This window comes from Dermochelys coriacea, chromosome 24, assembly GCF_009764565.3.
Source record: "Dermochelys coriacea isolate rDerCor1 chromosome 24, rDerCor1.pri.v4, whole genome shotgun sequence".
Classification (NCBI taxonomy): Eukaryota; Metazoa; Chordata; order Testudines; family Dermochelyidae; genus Dermochelys; species Dermochelys coriacea.
This window is the reverse complement of record NC_050091.1, coordinates 1,779,727-1,794,632: the sequence shown is the minus strand read 5'-3', so window position 1 is coordinate 1,794,632 and position 14,906 is coordinate 1,779,727. Positions and strand designations below refer to the sequence as shown.

The following is a 14,906-nucleotide window of genomic DNA, read 5'->3' as shown; positions in this document are numbered from 1 at the left end:
CAGTTGAGGTCAATCACTGAATGGCCGGAGCAGGTGCATTCCCCCTAGCGTGTCCCGCAGCCCTTGGTCCAGCGTGGGAAATGGGGCTCCTGGGTTTTACGCCTGGCTCTGCCCCTTGCTCAAGTCTCTGTACTTCCATTTCCTTTTCCACCACCCCACGTCTGTCTCGTCTGTTACACTGGAAGCTCTGTGGGGCAGGACTGGGCCTGCATACACATAAGCAGGCCTGATGGGGCCCTGAGTTTAGTCAGTTCTCCTGCCATACAAACAAGCACCGTCCATCTCACAAGCAGGAAGCGTTTCCTTGCTGTGCAGCCCTAATATCCCTATTCATAATGGTTCCTCTGCCCCGGCTCGAGTGGTGTTATGCTGGGACCGCCCCTCTCCCTCTGCGGTTTGCTCTCTGCCCAATACAGAAAGCTCCAGCCCAGCCAATGGGGGCTGGATAAATACATAGCCCTAGGGGTCGCTGTGGATTGGCCCAGAGGGCTACAGTGTGTGTGTGTGGGGGGGGCAATATTACTCATTAGCTAGATGGGGTGACTGGAGGCAGATCAATAGTTTATGGCACTAGACAGACATTTGCTCTGCATGTAGAGGTGTAGCCTGTCACCACGGCATTCCAGAGAGGAACGAGTCACTCCTTTGTTTGAAGAGCCCGCTGGGGCCAAGCATTGCCAGAGGAGGGCTAGCACGACACCCATGTCTGCCCAGGATGGGACTGCATCCTGCACAGTCATGACCCTAGGGCCAAGGGGGCTCAGGACCCCTTTAAAGGCAGGTTTGTCAGTGGCCCCCAGTGGCTTTTCTCACCCTGGGATGTTGCCGGACTTCTCTCTGGCTGGGAGACTCCTGCTGAAATTGCCACTAGCTCTTCCCATCACCTGACACAGGCGGACAAGGCCCCAGATGCATGGGCCAAGCCCTGCCTCGCAGGTATTGCTATGGTGACACAGCTGCAGCCCCACCTGCTCCCACGGCTCACCTGAGGTGGCTTCGCTGCAGGGGTGGGGCAAGGCAGAAGGCTGGGTCAGCATTTCCCTGTCATTCATTGCAAGAAGGGCTGGGCAGCTCTGAGTGACCCACCCCAGAAAGTCTCCTGCATCTCCCAGGCCCGGCTGTGAACACCAGCTTGCGCAGAGCTCAGGGCACGTGAGCAATTAGACCACGCCAAGCCAGGGCGTGAATCTAGCCTGCCACGGTCAGAGTGTCTGCGTGCGCCCGGCTGGTTTGTTTGAATAGTTCGTTAGCACATCCGGTCTAGTCCTCGCTCACAGGAATTAAACCTCAATACACGTCGGCAGGCTGCCCGTCATCTGCACCAGGCTCGCTCGGGGTGGATTCCCACCCCAGATTGCCAGTCTAGACAAACCCTCTCCCCCTGACTTGGTGCATGCGAGACACAGACCCCTCCTAGTCAGGTGAAATGCTGCAGCATCTCCCTGGTGCTCATCCCCCTCTCCTGACTTTCCGCCCTCAGCCATTAAACCGATAAACCCTCCACACCTCGTTAATTTTGACTCATTCTCTTTGTCCCAGCCCCGCCTGGAGCCCAGCTCCTGAAACCCTCTCTAAACCCAACAACATTTATTGAGCTTTACAAAAAACAGACCCCAGCAACAGCAGTAATTGTACAAAACAAAATTTTATTGGCTACGCCGTGACCTTTCGGGGCCCACTCCCCAGCATGCTGGGCCTGCTGCTTCGACCTGTCTACTTCTTATGCGCCTTCAAAGCATCGTTGTAAATCATGGACAGGGCACCTAGGAAAGTGAGGTACTCCTGGAAGTTGACTTCCTGGTCCTTGTTCTGGTCCAGGTCCTCCATGAGCCCAACAATTTCAGCATCCTTCAGTTTCTAGAGCCAGAGGAAAGCACAGAAGCCACTCACAACCCAGGGAGGGGAAGTTTGGGTTCCAAGGGCCAGGTGCACAGGAGGGGGGTGTCATTGGTGCAGGGTTTAACATTTCCCAGCCCACAACCGCTGCTATGAGAGGAGAGAGTTTGATGGTTTGGTTTAGCATGCAGGTGCTGGGGCGGAGGGGTGGGAGGAAGGGGGTTGGTGGTGACTTGGGACCCCACATAGTTTCTTCATGTGTTTTTCTGCTGTGTAAAGTGCAAAAGACGCCCAAACAACTTTGGGTGTCACCGAGCAGGGAGCCCTGAGAGCTCTGATCCTGGGGGCAGTTACCTATGGCTCCTAGGGGGCACTGCCAGCCGGGGATTGCTGGAGTGCAGCAGCACTCTGGCTGGCCACACACACACACACACACACACACACACACACTCTTCACCCTGCTCGTCCCCAGAGCGGCTGGCGCAGGAGCAGACTATACTGGGGAATTCTTACCCAAGGAGATTTGCCAGCTTTGTAGCAGCCACAGTGATGCAGAGGGGGTTGAACAACAGGCAGCTCTGGCCCCAGGCTGCAATATTTCTGCATTCACAGAGAGCTGCAAAGATCTCCAGGATGGGCTGTGGGCAAGGGCTCTGGAATGGGACTTGAGGACGCAGGTTCTGGTCTCAGCTCTGCAACTTTGCACAACTCACTTCCCACCTCTCACCCCCTTACGCTTTGTCTATTTAGGTTATAAGCATTTGTGGGCAGGGGCTCTCTCGTTTGTACAGCACTGGCCGGGGCCTCTCTGCACTAACGTAATGCAACCAAACCTAACTCGTCTCCTTCACTCGCAACAGAACCAGCTGCAGTCAACAGGGAGCTGGCCTAGCTCACTAATGTGCTTACGACGATAACAGAGGATGTACTTTTCTGGGGGCTGATTTTCACCAAGTCTAACTGGCAAATCCTAAAACACCTGTGACCCCATCTCCAGCCACACTCACCGACCCGAGGGTCAGCTCCTTCTGGATTAGCTCCTTCAGCTCCTTCTTGCTCAGCGTGTTCCTGTCCCCTTCCTTTCCCGAGTACTTGTGGAAAGTGCAAACCAAGAGCCCGATGGCCTGATCCAGAGGGCACGCCATCTCTGCAGGTCTGTAGTGGGTAGATCTGAGGGGAAAAGACAGTTGGTGAGCGAGGCCGGGACATGGAGCCACAGGGGAACACAGGACCTGTTCTGGAAACAGAACCACTAGAACTGGAAGAGTAAAGCCATCCCCGGAATCCCTGCCCTGGGGGGGGAGAGAAGCCTGAACGAACAGGACAAACGGGCAAGCCCAAGGAGCTGGGAAGTTTGGGGAACTCCCCCTAACTCAGCCCCAAAGGATTCTGCTCCCCATCCAGGAAGCACTCCAAGGCACCGGGGGCTCTTTCACCTGGCTTCCCACCCAGCGTCTCTCAAGAGAGAGGCATAAACATGGCATTCCCAGAAAATGGAGGGAGAGGAGTTTATGCCCTTCAACGCCCAGGGAGGGAGCCCACAGACAGAGGGCCTGGGGGAAGGGACCTGCACAGAGTGAATGGCCAGATTGAGGGATTGTGTCAAATTTACACGGATCTTGGCCTTGGTCCGCTAGGCACTGAATTGAGCAGACAGATTCCCCAGCACGTCCGTGGGCGCTGGGTGAGGCAGCTGGTTAGGTTCTCTTGTCGTTGTATCTCGCCCCAAAACCACCCCCTCCCCGCTGGTGCGTTAGCCCCAGGGGTGAGCTCAGCCCAGAGCCGGGGGGAGGTCAGATGCCAGATGGAGAGAGCAAAGGCTCCAGGGGGTCACAGCAGAGGCTGTAGGCGACCAGACCCCAGGGTGCGGGGCTCTAGGGCACGACCAGAGAGACCAAAGGAGGGCGACCAAGGGCCGAATTCGGTCTCGGGTCTGTGTCCTTCCTTCCATAGGGGCCAAGCCTGCCCCACCCGTCTGCCGCAGTCCTTTTCCTGCAGCCCCGAGGCCGGGGGCAGAGGGGATTCTTACCGCCCCTCCACCAGCCTCTCGCCACGCCGCGGGGGCCCAGCTGTACCGCGGGTCTCGGTACGAAGCGGGGGCGGGGAGGGGCGCAGTGGTTTGCCCCGTTCCCACGAGCGGTCGCCAGGTCTTCCAAGCAAACCAAAGCCGAGGCGAGGGGCTGTTGCGCAAGTGCCCGGCCCCGCCCGAGATTTCCGCCCTCTGCACCGAGCCGGGCCGGGGGCCGCTTGCTGCTTGCGAGGCGCCCGGCGCGGGGCGGAGCCGAGCCGGACTCGGGCTGCCCGGAGCTGCAAGCCCCAGGAAAGCCGGCGGGCGCGGAGCCCCCGGGAACCGACCCGGAGCCTGGGGTGCGGGGCTCAGCTGCGTGAAGGGGGGGCGCGCCCCGCGCCAGGACCGAACCGGACTCACCCAAGACAACGGAGCGGGCTGCGGGTGCGAAGGAGGCGCGGGGCTGGGCTGCGGGAGCCGCCCGCGGGCTGCCGTTATATAGCGGGCCGGAGCCCAGCCCAGCAACTCGACCCACGGCCCCCGGGCGAGGGGGGCTGGGTGTGGCGGGGGAGGCCACGCCCCCTCTGTCCCCGTCGCCCCGCCCACTCATGTGGCTGTCCCCCAATATGCCCTGCCCTGGGCATGCCCGGGCCCCTTCTCCCTGTTCCCCGCCTCGTCCAGCTCCCCGCCCCCAGCTCAGCCCAGCTGGGCTGCAGCAGGCAGGTGCCAAGGCTCAGGATCTGCCATGCAGGCAGGTTCCCCGGGGGCAAGGAGCCATGGGCACCAGTGAGGCAGGATAGCGCCGGGGGGCTGCCCTCAGTGACCCACAGGACCCCGATGAAGAGTGGTGGGAATTCCCCCCAGACGCACAGATACCCCCCCACCCCACCCCACCCCAGAGTGCTGCCCATCCAGCCGCAGGTCGGCCTTCACCTTGGGAGTCACCTCCCAGCCCAGCTCCCTCCCGGGAGCCTGGAAACAGCCTAGGCCCAGATGTGTTGTTGTGACAGGTACAGGTGCCCCTGGGAGCCATGACTGAGATTAGGGCCCCGCCCACCTTCTCAAAGGGATCCATTGGGAGTTAGGCACCTAACTAACTCGAGGCCCTGGGCCCTTGGGCAGCCCCTGCCCCCGCAGAGCTTGCATTCCAGACGGCTGGCTAGAGGTGCATGGGGAATGTATGGACAGACAGGCAAAGAGAAAAGAGATCTGTCTGGCATGAGATATTCTAGCTTGGATAGATGTACAGAACGGTGGATGGAAGGAATGCTGGACAGGAGGAAACACAGAACACTGGGAGAACTGTGGACAGAGCTCTTTTTATTGAAAGCAGCTGGACAGTATCCAGAGCCAGGGGCTTTGCGTCCTGGTCTTAGCCCCCTCCTTCCCCCGCAGCTACTTGCTCCCTCCCCGGAAGAAGTCGTTGTAGGCCATGCACAAGGTGGACAGGAAAACCGAGTATTCCTTGAAATCGATTTCCTGGTCGCTGTTCCGGTCTAGGCTTTTCATGAGCTGCTCAATGCCTCCCTCCTTCATTCTCTGCAGGAAAGGGTGAGAGAAGGCAAACGGACTAGATAAAACCTCCAGGGATCTGCACTGGCCCCAGGCACTGGTTTTTCTTTCCCTTTATTGTAATCTGGCCCGTTAATGATGCAGTGAAATCTGGAGCCTTGCTCCCGGGCCGCTGCCAACCATGCTGCAGAACGGGGAGGAGACATTAATGTTACTTTCCCTCCCAGTCGGGCAGCGGGCTGAATTGGGAGGGGCAGCTGCAAAATGGGAGCAAAGCTTCCTTGGGAGGAATACAAACGCCAGGCCTGAAATGAGCACAGTGGGCAAAGATACCAGGCCAAATCCAACCCTGGGGAAGGCATCCATCCCCCAGGCACAGGGACAGGGATCTGCGAATCAGATCCCGGGTGTCTGATTTCATAAGATCAAACTGACCAATTGGTTGGGCCAAAAAACTAGCGGGGGACTTTGAAAAATGTTCATTTTTTCCCCCTAAATTTCCTGTGGATTTTTTTTTTATGTTTTGGATGAAAAAAAAACCCCGAAATTTTATTCAGTTTTCAGTTTTGAAAAATCTCAAATCGGATCAGTTTGAGGAGAAACCCAGGAGAGTTTGATCAGAACCAAAATGCTAATTTTGATCCAAAAAGTTGCTCTTTTTTCAACCCCCAAAATTTTTTCCGAAGCACTCACATCCCCCAGCCCCAACTCGTTCTTCACCAGCTCCTTCAGTTCCCCCTTGCTCAGGGTCAGCTTGCTGCCTTCCTTCCCCGAATACTTGTGGAAGGTGCAGACTAAGGTTGCCAAGGCCTTTTCCAGAGGCGTTTCCATGGTGCACGTCCACATCAATCTGAAAGAGAGAACAGGGCCTGGCACGGTCTCGCAATGAAAGGGGGCCCGCCACGGAAAGAACAGTGCAGACAAGCCCGGTGAGCAAGGGTAGGAGCAGACAGGCTGTGGTGGGTCAGATACCAGCCCTGCAGCACTAATACTTAGCTTTCAACACAGCACTTTCCATTTTCAAAGTGCTCTCCAGCCAATAGCTTCATTCTTCAGGGTAGGACAGTGGTACCCACCAAGATCAGGGACCCTGGGTGCTGGGTCTAAACAGACACCAGCCCATGTCACAGGTGGGAGCCGGAGGACCGGAGGGAGTCAGTGGTTTGCCCCAGGTCACATGCGGCAGAGCCGGGAATCAAACCCTTCTCCCGTATCCCAGCCCAGTGCCCTGACCACGAGCCCACCCTTCCGCCGATGCTGTTGGGCTGAAGGTTAATGCACAGTCTGGAGCAGCAATAACCCTTCTACGGCGCTTTGCATGTTTCAAGTGCTCTGTGGCTAATGTTAGTTAACAGGCACCCACGCCTGTTACGCTGGGAGATTAGCTGATTATTGCTAACAGGCTGCGTTTTGTTCTCTGTAGAGAATTCTCACACACACACACCAAAGTCCCAGATGCTGGCTCAGGAATGTAACCCCATACCCCCAACAAGCCAGATGTGCACACCTATGCCTATGCACCCAGCCCCTGGAAGGGAGGGTCCCTTTGAGAGTACCTGGGGGCGTGGATCAGCGTTCACGTCGCACTCCCTGTCAGTACCCAGCCCAAGCCAGGGATGCTAATGATCCAATCGGACCAAATTCGGAATCCCAGTCATAGGCCACCCACAGCACATTGCACATATGCTAAGAAGAAGCAGTAAAAAGCCATATTGTCCTACTCGAGACACAAGCTGCAGGTGGGGAGGGGGAATAGCTTTTCTTGGACCAACATCGTGAGAGAGACAAAAAGTTGGTCCAGTAAAAGCTGTGATCTCACGAGTATCCTGGGACAGACGTGGCTACACCACCACTGCGTACTCTCCTGTCATCATGCCTTCTCCTTTCTGCCCAGTGCTTGCACCATCTGCCTGGCTGTGCTCGGTACCTGGGTAGAGCAAACCGCCCGCTTCTGGGAGCATGTGAGCTGCAAGCGGGCTCCGGAAGGAGGTCTGAATCATGGCATGGGGAGCCAGGGTGAAGTGGAGCCTCGGTGGCCAACCACATGCTGCATTCGAGGAAGCCACCATGAGGTGGTTAAGCCTGTTGCATCCGGGCTGCCGGCTGTCTGGGCTGCCATGAACAGAGCCCAGGAAGGAAGAGGCCAGCAGACCTGTTGGATGCAGCCTTGTCTCGTTGCAGGGACAGATGGGAAACGTGGGCCCCTCATTCATATCCCCCCGGGGGATGGCCCTTAGCTGCTCAGGTGGTGCTGTCCATGCCTTGCCGTGGCCCATTTCTCGCCTAGCTCACTGGTTACGGCCCAGGTAAACCAGGCTTCAATTCCCTGCTCTGTCACTGCCTCCCTGCGTGACCCTGGGCACATCCCCTCATCTCTCTGGGTCTCCGTTAATAGCCCATCCTTTGCCTGTCTTGTCTATTCAGACTGGAGGCTCTTTGGAGAGGGCTTCTAAGTGCTACCATAACAACAAAATGGGAAGCTGCCTGGCAGACAGGTGGTTAATAATTAAGCGTGAGGATTATGAGGAAGGTCCTGTCCAGGGCCACAGGGCAGTTACACATGCTGGATGGTCCATTTCTCTTAACACAGTGCTGGCTCATAGGAAGTCAGGAGCTATAAAATACAGGGCTTAGTGCCTCAGAGCATTGCAAAGCCATTAAGCCATAAAATGAGTAAATACCAGCAATAGCAGTTAGCCACAGGGAGGGTGCAGCTGGGCATCTTGGGGCTAAGGCCCTGCCCAGAGATGCAGAGTTGTTTTGTTGACTCACACTAGCAACCAGAGCAGGTGGGTCTTACTGGCTGGGAATTTCAAAGGCATTTAAGGGAATTTGGCATCAAATTTTGTCGTTTTCCAATCAAATCTGGGTTCCTCACTCTCTCAGTCCCCGTCCCTGTCCAATTAAAATCCCACCAGCTCAGATGTTGCAGATCTCTCCAGGAAAGAGGGAACTAAGGGCAGCAGCAAAGATCCTGCAGGGGGAAGCAGCCAAGCTCAGGATGAGTTAACAAGGCAGAAATCTCCAACAAGGGGGGTGAGTCAGGAGCATATCCAATACCTGAGGGGGAGGGGAGGGAAATGCCACTGTGCCCCCAGCCTTTAGTGCCAACCCGGCCTCTGGAAAATGAGCCACAGAGCATCCAGGCAAACAGAAAAACTGCTGCTGTAGCAGGCCAGGAATTCCCCCTGGGAATCTCAAGCCAACAGTCCCACAACGAGTTTAAAAAATCCTGGTTCCTCTCAGAAAAGTAGCTTCCCTTAGAGCCAGTTAGGAGTCCAAAGGGGCCACAAGAACCAGGGTCCCAGGAATGGAGCCAGCACAGCACTGCCGGGTGAGGCCAGTGCTGCTACTGAGCGTTCAAAGGAGGGAGCCAAGCAACCTTCCCTGGGACCCCCAGATGTTAGCGACATAACTGGTGTGGCACCAATATCTCCCAGCTCTGCACCAGCCAGAAAGCAGGTGCGATCAACCAGCCAGGGGAGAACTGTGCGGAGGACACTGTGCCAACGCCCAGAAGCGTCTCACAGCCAGCGTCCCCTGCAGCTCAGTCTGCGGCTCCTGGAGAGTGATTGCTACAGCTGGAAGGAGCAGCCCTCTGGCTCTGTGAATAACGGGCGGGTAGAGGGGTGCACATGTGGAGAAAGGTCTGCACAGTTGTGGCGCGGGGTTCCCTGGCACTGTGCCTGCAAGGGAGGGGTGTGCACATCTGGAAAGGGACATGGTCCTCTGGCGAGAGGGCCGCTTAACACTGTGTGCCAGGGAGGGGCATGCGCAGCTGAGGAGAGGCTCTGCTAACCCTGGGCATGTTGCCAAGGGTTTGGCACATCTGGAGAGGGGAGGGAGGCTGCACTCTGGAGAGTCAGCTTGTTTTAGGCCACAACAGCCAATGTTATAAAACAAAATGAACTTACCAAGATAAGAGCAAAGGGAAAAGTGGAGAGTCCAGGGCATGGTAGGCTGGGAAGCTCCCTCTTATATGCTCTGAGCTCCCTGGGGGAGCCCTGGTTTCTAGCCCGGGAGAGGCGCAATGGAAAGCTGATCTTGTTGCCAGGATCCTGGTTGCCTACCACCTTCCTGCCCATTGCTCTCCAGGCTTGGACTCAGATCTGAATTCTCCTGCACCTTTTCCTGTGATGGACCAGGCATGCGGGTCAGATGGGCAAACCCCACACCCGCTGTCCAGGTGAGCCTCTGACATGCCCCATTCTCAATTACACCGGTGTCAATCCAGAGTGACTCCACTGAAGTCAAAGGAGTGACTCCAGGTTCACTCAGAAGAAGCCAGCCCGTTGTGTGCAGTGACTTGGGCGATGCCTCTCGCTAACAATGCTTGGGGAGATGATTCCACCTAGGCCCGTTTATATGGGCAGAGGCTGGGCCTAGAGTTAAAGGAAACAACAAGGGCACTATCGCCCGCTTCCACAGCAGCAGCTTCTGCCTGGCACCTGCACCTGTGGTGGCAGGGGATTCCCAGTGAACACGATGCACAGGAGGGCGGGGGACCTGTTGCTTAGCAGCCAGAGGCTGGGGAGCAAGTTTGGGAGAGCTCCTGCGGTGAAGGTAGCTGGACGATGCAAAGGGCCCTGGCAAGAAGGGAAGAGCAGAGAAAGAATTGAAAGGACAGGGGAGGAAATAAGGGGGGGGGGGGCAATAACAGATCTGGGGGGCAGGTGCTCAGTGCAGAGTTGAGCTCAGAGAATTCATGGTCCTCCGATCGCTAGGGAGGAGCAAGACGTGTTGCATGGGGAAAACCTACTAAAGTGGGGGCTTCTGGGGAGGAGGCCGTTCTTTCGCTCACGGTTCCCGTGTCCTCTCTCTGCTCCCGCCACGCTCAGGACAGGTCTCCGCTGCAGAGTCAGCCCAGGTGATCAGCCCCTGCGGGCAAGACGCCTCAGTGCCAGGCCCTGCCCCAGTGGCCATGTCCTCACTGGGGCTGCGCTCTCCTGTGTGTGCTGTCAGCCCAGCTGGGACCTCAGGGGCCATAGCCCGTGCTAAACGGAGCCACTCTGGTTCTTTCCCAAGGGATTGTGGGAGAAGTTGTCTGTCCTGCTGGGTGCGGTACAGGGGGACTTATGGAAAGGTATTGGGGGACTATCAGCAGTCCAGTGGCTTAGCCTGCAGTTGCCACCCCGAGTGGAACCACCCGCAGGCCCCAGCCAGGCCAGCTAGCCCCAAGAAAGAGGGGCAAGGGGACAGGAGAACAGGGTGAGAGCTTGGGGTAACTCTGCCGTGAGGACAGACCCTCAGGGCCCGGTTCACTGCTGTCCTGCAGCTGCCATCGTTTGCAGCAGTGGGCGTGAGGCTGCCAGGTTGGCACAGTGCCTTGCACGCCCACTTGTGTGCACTGGTGCAAATGACAGCTGGAGACACAGGACAATGGTGAGCCTGCCCTGGGTGTGTAACAGGGAGGGGGGGGCTCCCAGCCTGTCCTGACTGTGACAGGACTCAAAGGGATGTCATGTGATCTGGGAGGTGGGCGGATGGCTCTGGATAGAATAACCAAGCTTTTGTGCTTGGCGTGCATTGCAAATACACAGCAGTCACGAGGGGCATCTGGTCTCGCTGCCTGGCTCAGGCAGGACACATCCATCCTGTGTTGCCAGTTCCTGCAACCTGACCGGGAGTCGTGATTTGGGGCAGGGTTTCTTAAAGCCGTGAGCTGCTGGAATCATGTGATCACCTGCGAATCCCAGCTTCCACCTACAACACAATCAGGTGTCTAGCCCGCATGGCTGCGGAGACCAGCTGGAAATTTGGCTGCTAATGTCTCTGAGACCAGAAGACAAATAAAGATTCCTGCATTTATTATTTGTACAAAAAATCTCATGACTTTTGAAGCCCCAGCTTGGCCATGCTGCAAGCGCTCCTCCCTCCCCCCGGAACCCTGGGTGCTGAGGTGGGTCGGCCCGTCCCACCAAGCTGGCTGTCCCGGCTCCTGGAGCAGCAGAATCCAAAGGGAAGGTCTACACCCCCCATGCACCCTGGGCTGCTGCTTAAGCCTTTTGAAGCCAATATGGCTCAGAGTGCTCAGAGAACAGCTGGCCTCACATTGCACAAAAGCTGGCCCCGGGAGGCTCTGCTAAAAGGGTCCTGGTCGAAAGGCCTGCAGGGGCTGGGGGCGGGAATAGGTGGGGAATGCCCCATGCTCAGTACCATTGCAACCCACTGAAAGTGCAGCAAATTCTGTTTTATCCCAGCTTGGCCTTCCCCAGCTCAGCCCCTCCCTGCCCGTTTGCTGTTCACTCTGCACAGCCAAACTCTGAGGTCCATGAGCCCCAGGGGCAGCTCTGCCTGGCTACCCACCCGCCACTAGAGTTGTCTGCATCTTCTTGGGGCTTCAGGGCCTGGGTTGCCACTGCTTATTCCATATTCTCTAAGGTCACCCAGGGAGAGAGGCCCATGGACAGCAGTGAACTTCAGATCGCACCCCAATTTAACCCCCCACACCAAATATTGCTTAAAAATGAGGGTTTGCATTTATAATGAGTTACCCAGAGGGTTTTAATCGCAGACCTTTAGCAGAGACCTCTACCACACAAGCTAAAGGAGTAATTCTCTTAGCTGCCAGCAGTAGTAGGTTGTTATCCTCTAGGTACCCCAGGCACTAGGACTGTTAGCTCTCTGTGCTGTTAACCCTTTGAGACTCAGCAGGCAAAGCAACGGGGGGAGGGAGAATACCTGGGGTTTTGCAGGATTCATTTTTTGTCATCAGACCAGACCAGACTCAGAGGGCGGGGATCAGTCATGGTTCTATTTTTATCCATGCCTGTGACCCAGGGCAACAAAGAATCTGCCTATCGGCATCTGGGCACCAAGAAAAAAGTCTCCTTGCAAAATACACCAGGGATCTTCTTTAAAGCAACCTTTACTGAAAGAACAAGAGACTCATAATGCAGGGGCTATGGGAGGTGACGGACAATAAGGCAGGGGGCTATCATCAGGGAACGGCAGGGATACAACCCAGAGCTGAGTTTCTGGTTGTCTGTTCCCTGCTGCCTCCAGGGCCGGGCTTCACATCTTCCATGGCATCTTGTCAAGGCAGTCCTGGAAGTCCTCATTGCACATCGTGATGATGTAGCTCAAGAAGGTCAAGTACTCCTGGAAATCCATTTTCCTGTCCCAGTTGCTATCCAGGTTGTTCATGAGCCTTTGGAAGCTGGCTTCATTGGTTTGTTTCTGCCAAAGGGAAGGGAAGATAAAAAGAGAGTTTTGCATTAAAAATCTTTGTTCCTGAGCTGTTACCCAGATGGACAAGTCCTCTTGCCCAACACAGCAACCACCTCCTCTGCAGACCCCACTGCCTGGAGCAGCCTCCCTCTATCTCTCGGCATCAGCAGCTTCTCATTGTGCATCACGCACAGAGTACCTTGGGACGCAGAGAATCCCACATCCAGCCAAAACTAGGAAGGGTATTTAAAGAGGCAGAACATAAATGCCCAATGGTCCAGCCAGCAACCCCCCGGCCCTTGGAGCAGGTGCCAGGGACCTTTAATACCAACCCCCTGCAAGTCCATCTGGGTGGGAAGGACTCTGACACACCCCAGTAACAATCCCCAGCTCGCTGAGTGCTGTGCCAAGGAGGTTGGTATCTTTAGCTCCACTCTACAGACAGGGAAACTGAGGTAAAGACAGGTGAAATGACTCGCCCACAGTCTCTGTCCACTAGGCTGCACTGTCATCAGTGCCTCCCTGCAAGGAGCCACCCACATGGGCCCAATGGCATGATCAGGGCCTCCGTTTTCCCAGCGTATCTGAAAGATACGGTAGCACACACCCTAGGCCACAGCAGTGGGCCAGGACGGACTGGCAGAGAACATAGCACCAACTGACTCCCCCAGTCTAGCTGCTGTGTCCTGTGAACATCACTAGCCAGCTGTTCGCCCAGCTGGGGCTTGTGAAATGTGTCTGCAGCCTGGCCCAGGCTGGTCCCATCCCACCACAGGTTACTGTCACTACCACGCCCAGACCGGATTCCCAAGTTGCTGCTCTGCCTGGCAGGGATGGTCCCAGACTCCCAGCCGAGCCTCCATTGCCCTTACGCTGAGGTAGCTGGGCAGCTCCTTCGTGACCAGCTCCTTGAGCTCAGCTCTCTTGAGCTTGAGTTTATCGCCTTCTTTCCCACAGTACTTGTGGAACGCGGAGACCATCGTGTCCAGAGCCCGCTCCAGTGGTCAGGCCATTGTGCTTTGCTAGCAAATCTGACAGGTAGACAAGGGATGCTGGTTAGAGGGCGGGTCCACCCCACCTGGGAGCACAAACCGGCCTGGCCAGGATAGAGAAGTTACATTTTAGGAAGGAATGAGCTCTGCTGAGTGAGCTTAGCATGGCCTGCGTGGGTTTACTTGTGCATTGCCAGCGAGGAAAGAGACACCAAGATAAACAATGGGGCGAGGGGCTTCTGTTTTCATAACTGGGAGCCTCTTGGACCCAGTGGTAATGGGGTGCAGAAAGACAAGGCTAGACACAGGGATCTGTTACCCCATCACACAGCTAGGGTCTTGCCTTTCCGATGACTTTGGACACCGTGTAGGACTTCAGCCTGGACGAGAGGTGTTTATGGCCAATCAGACCTTCAGAAGCCCCATATTAATGATAACCCTCTTCCTGCACGCTACAAGCATTATGCCTCACAGACAATCACCAGTCAGGGATGATCTAGATAATACTTAGTCCTGCCACGAGTGCAGGGGACGGGACTAGATGACCTCTCAAGGTCCCTTCCAGTCCTACGAGTTTATGATCACTTAAACAACACCAGCCCATGCAGTGACCTGAGAGCTCAGCCTACAAAGATGCAGAAACATGGCTAATTATATGTCCATGTGGGTGCCATCTGCCTCCATTAGCTGGCCAGTGCAGTGTGCCACAGGTCCCAGCAGAGAGAGTCACGCCCTCCTTCGGAGCATGGGCTAGAACTAACTCAGGAGCATGTCAGCCACTCGGCGGGGCAGCTCCTGATCTCCATCACACTGGGCTCAATCCAGAGAGACTCCACCGACCATCCCAGGGTCTGCCCCAGAGCAGGCTCCGTCCTGCGTCAGACCCCACCAGCCTGTTGATGCACCCCACCCCGGGCAGGGTGCACTGATGTGTCACTCCTTCCTGCCTTCCGACGCCTCCAGCCTCCACTGCTCTCCTACTGATAGCACAGGTGGGGTGTTGGCTTCTGGCACTGGGGCCGAATACCAGCCCTGAGGCGAGGAGGGGAAAAACTTGGGGACAGAGCGGGGCAGCAGGGGATGGAGGAAAAAAAATCCGTTGGGAAGAAGGGACTCTCCAGCCGCACCATGTGCATTGGCTGAGTTCAGCTGCAAGAACTGATTCCTGGCTCCTGCCTGGAATGAAGGGGACAGTTAGGGGCCGTTGCTAGAGCCTGCACAGAGCTGGGCCTGGAGCGGCTCTGCCTCCCACATCTGCAGCAGACGGGAGCAGCGCAGAGGTCTCAGAAGAAGCCAGATGCAAAGAGCAGCCTCTGAAATAAAGTCCGACGGCTCGGCAGATGCAGAAAGTTAGTGACTGGCTTTCCCTGCTGACTCACAGAAACAGT

General features: G+C 56.4%; 3 protein-coding genes across 4 annotated transcripts; all 3 read right to left on the bottom strand.

Annotated features, from left to right (window-relative positions):
- Positions 1–1,632: 1,632 nt before the first annotated feature.
- Positions 1,633–4,401, bottom strand: S100A6 (S100 calcium binding protein A6). Of its 2 annotated transcripts, none has more exons than XM_038383301.2 (3): positions 4,265–4,401; positions 2,844–3,006; positions 1,633–1,857 (listed from the first exon to the last, which is right to left on the bottom strand). In XM_038383301.2, the coding sequence occupies exons 2-3, from the start codon at positions 2,979–2,981 to the stop codon at positions 1,714–1,716; spliced, it is 282 nt and encodes a 93-aa protein (XP_038239229.1). In that variant the 5' UTR covers positions 2,982–3,006; positions 4,265–4,401; the 3' UTR covers positions 1,633–1,713. The 2 variants fall into 2 exon arrangements, with proteins under 2 accessions (XP_038239229.1, XP_038239231.1); XM_038383303.2 differs by lacking the exon at positions 4,265–4,401 and adding an exon at positions 3,866–4,034.
- An 815-nt stretch (positions 4,402–5,216) lies between these two features.
- Positions 5,217–6,419, bottom strand: LOC119847986 (protein S100-A5-like). Its single transcript, XM_038383299.2, has 2 exons — positions 6,050–6,419; positions 5,217–5,383 (listed from the first exon to the last, which is right to left on the bottom strand). Exons 1-2 carry the CDS (start codon positions 6,200–6,202, stop codon positions 5,240–5,242), a joined length of 297 nt encoding a protein of 98 aa, XP_038239227.1. The 5' UTR covers positions 6,203–6,419; the 3' UTR covers positions 5,217–5,239.
- A 5,912-nt stretch (positions 6,420–12,331) lies between these two features.
- Positions 12,332–13,539, bottom strand: LOC119847987 (protein S100-A4-like). The gene is given in 2 exon segments (XM_038383300.2): positions 12,332–12,535; positions 13,399–13,539. Coding segments are annotated over 2 exon segments (306 nt in total). The 3' UTR covers positions 12,332–12,370.
- Positions 13,540–14,906: the final 1,367 nt, after the last annotated feature.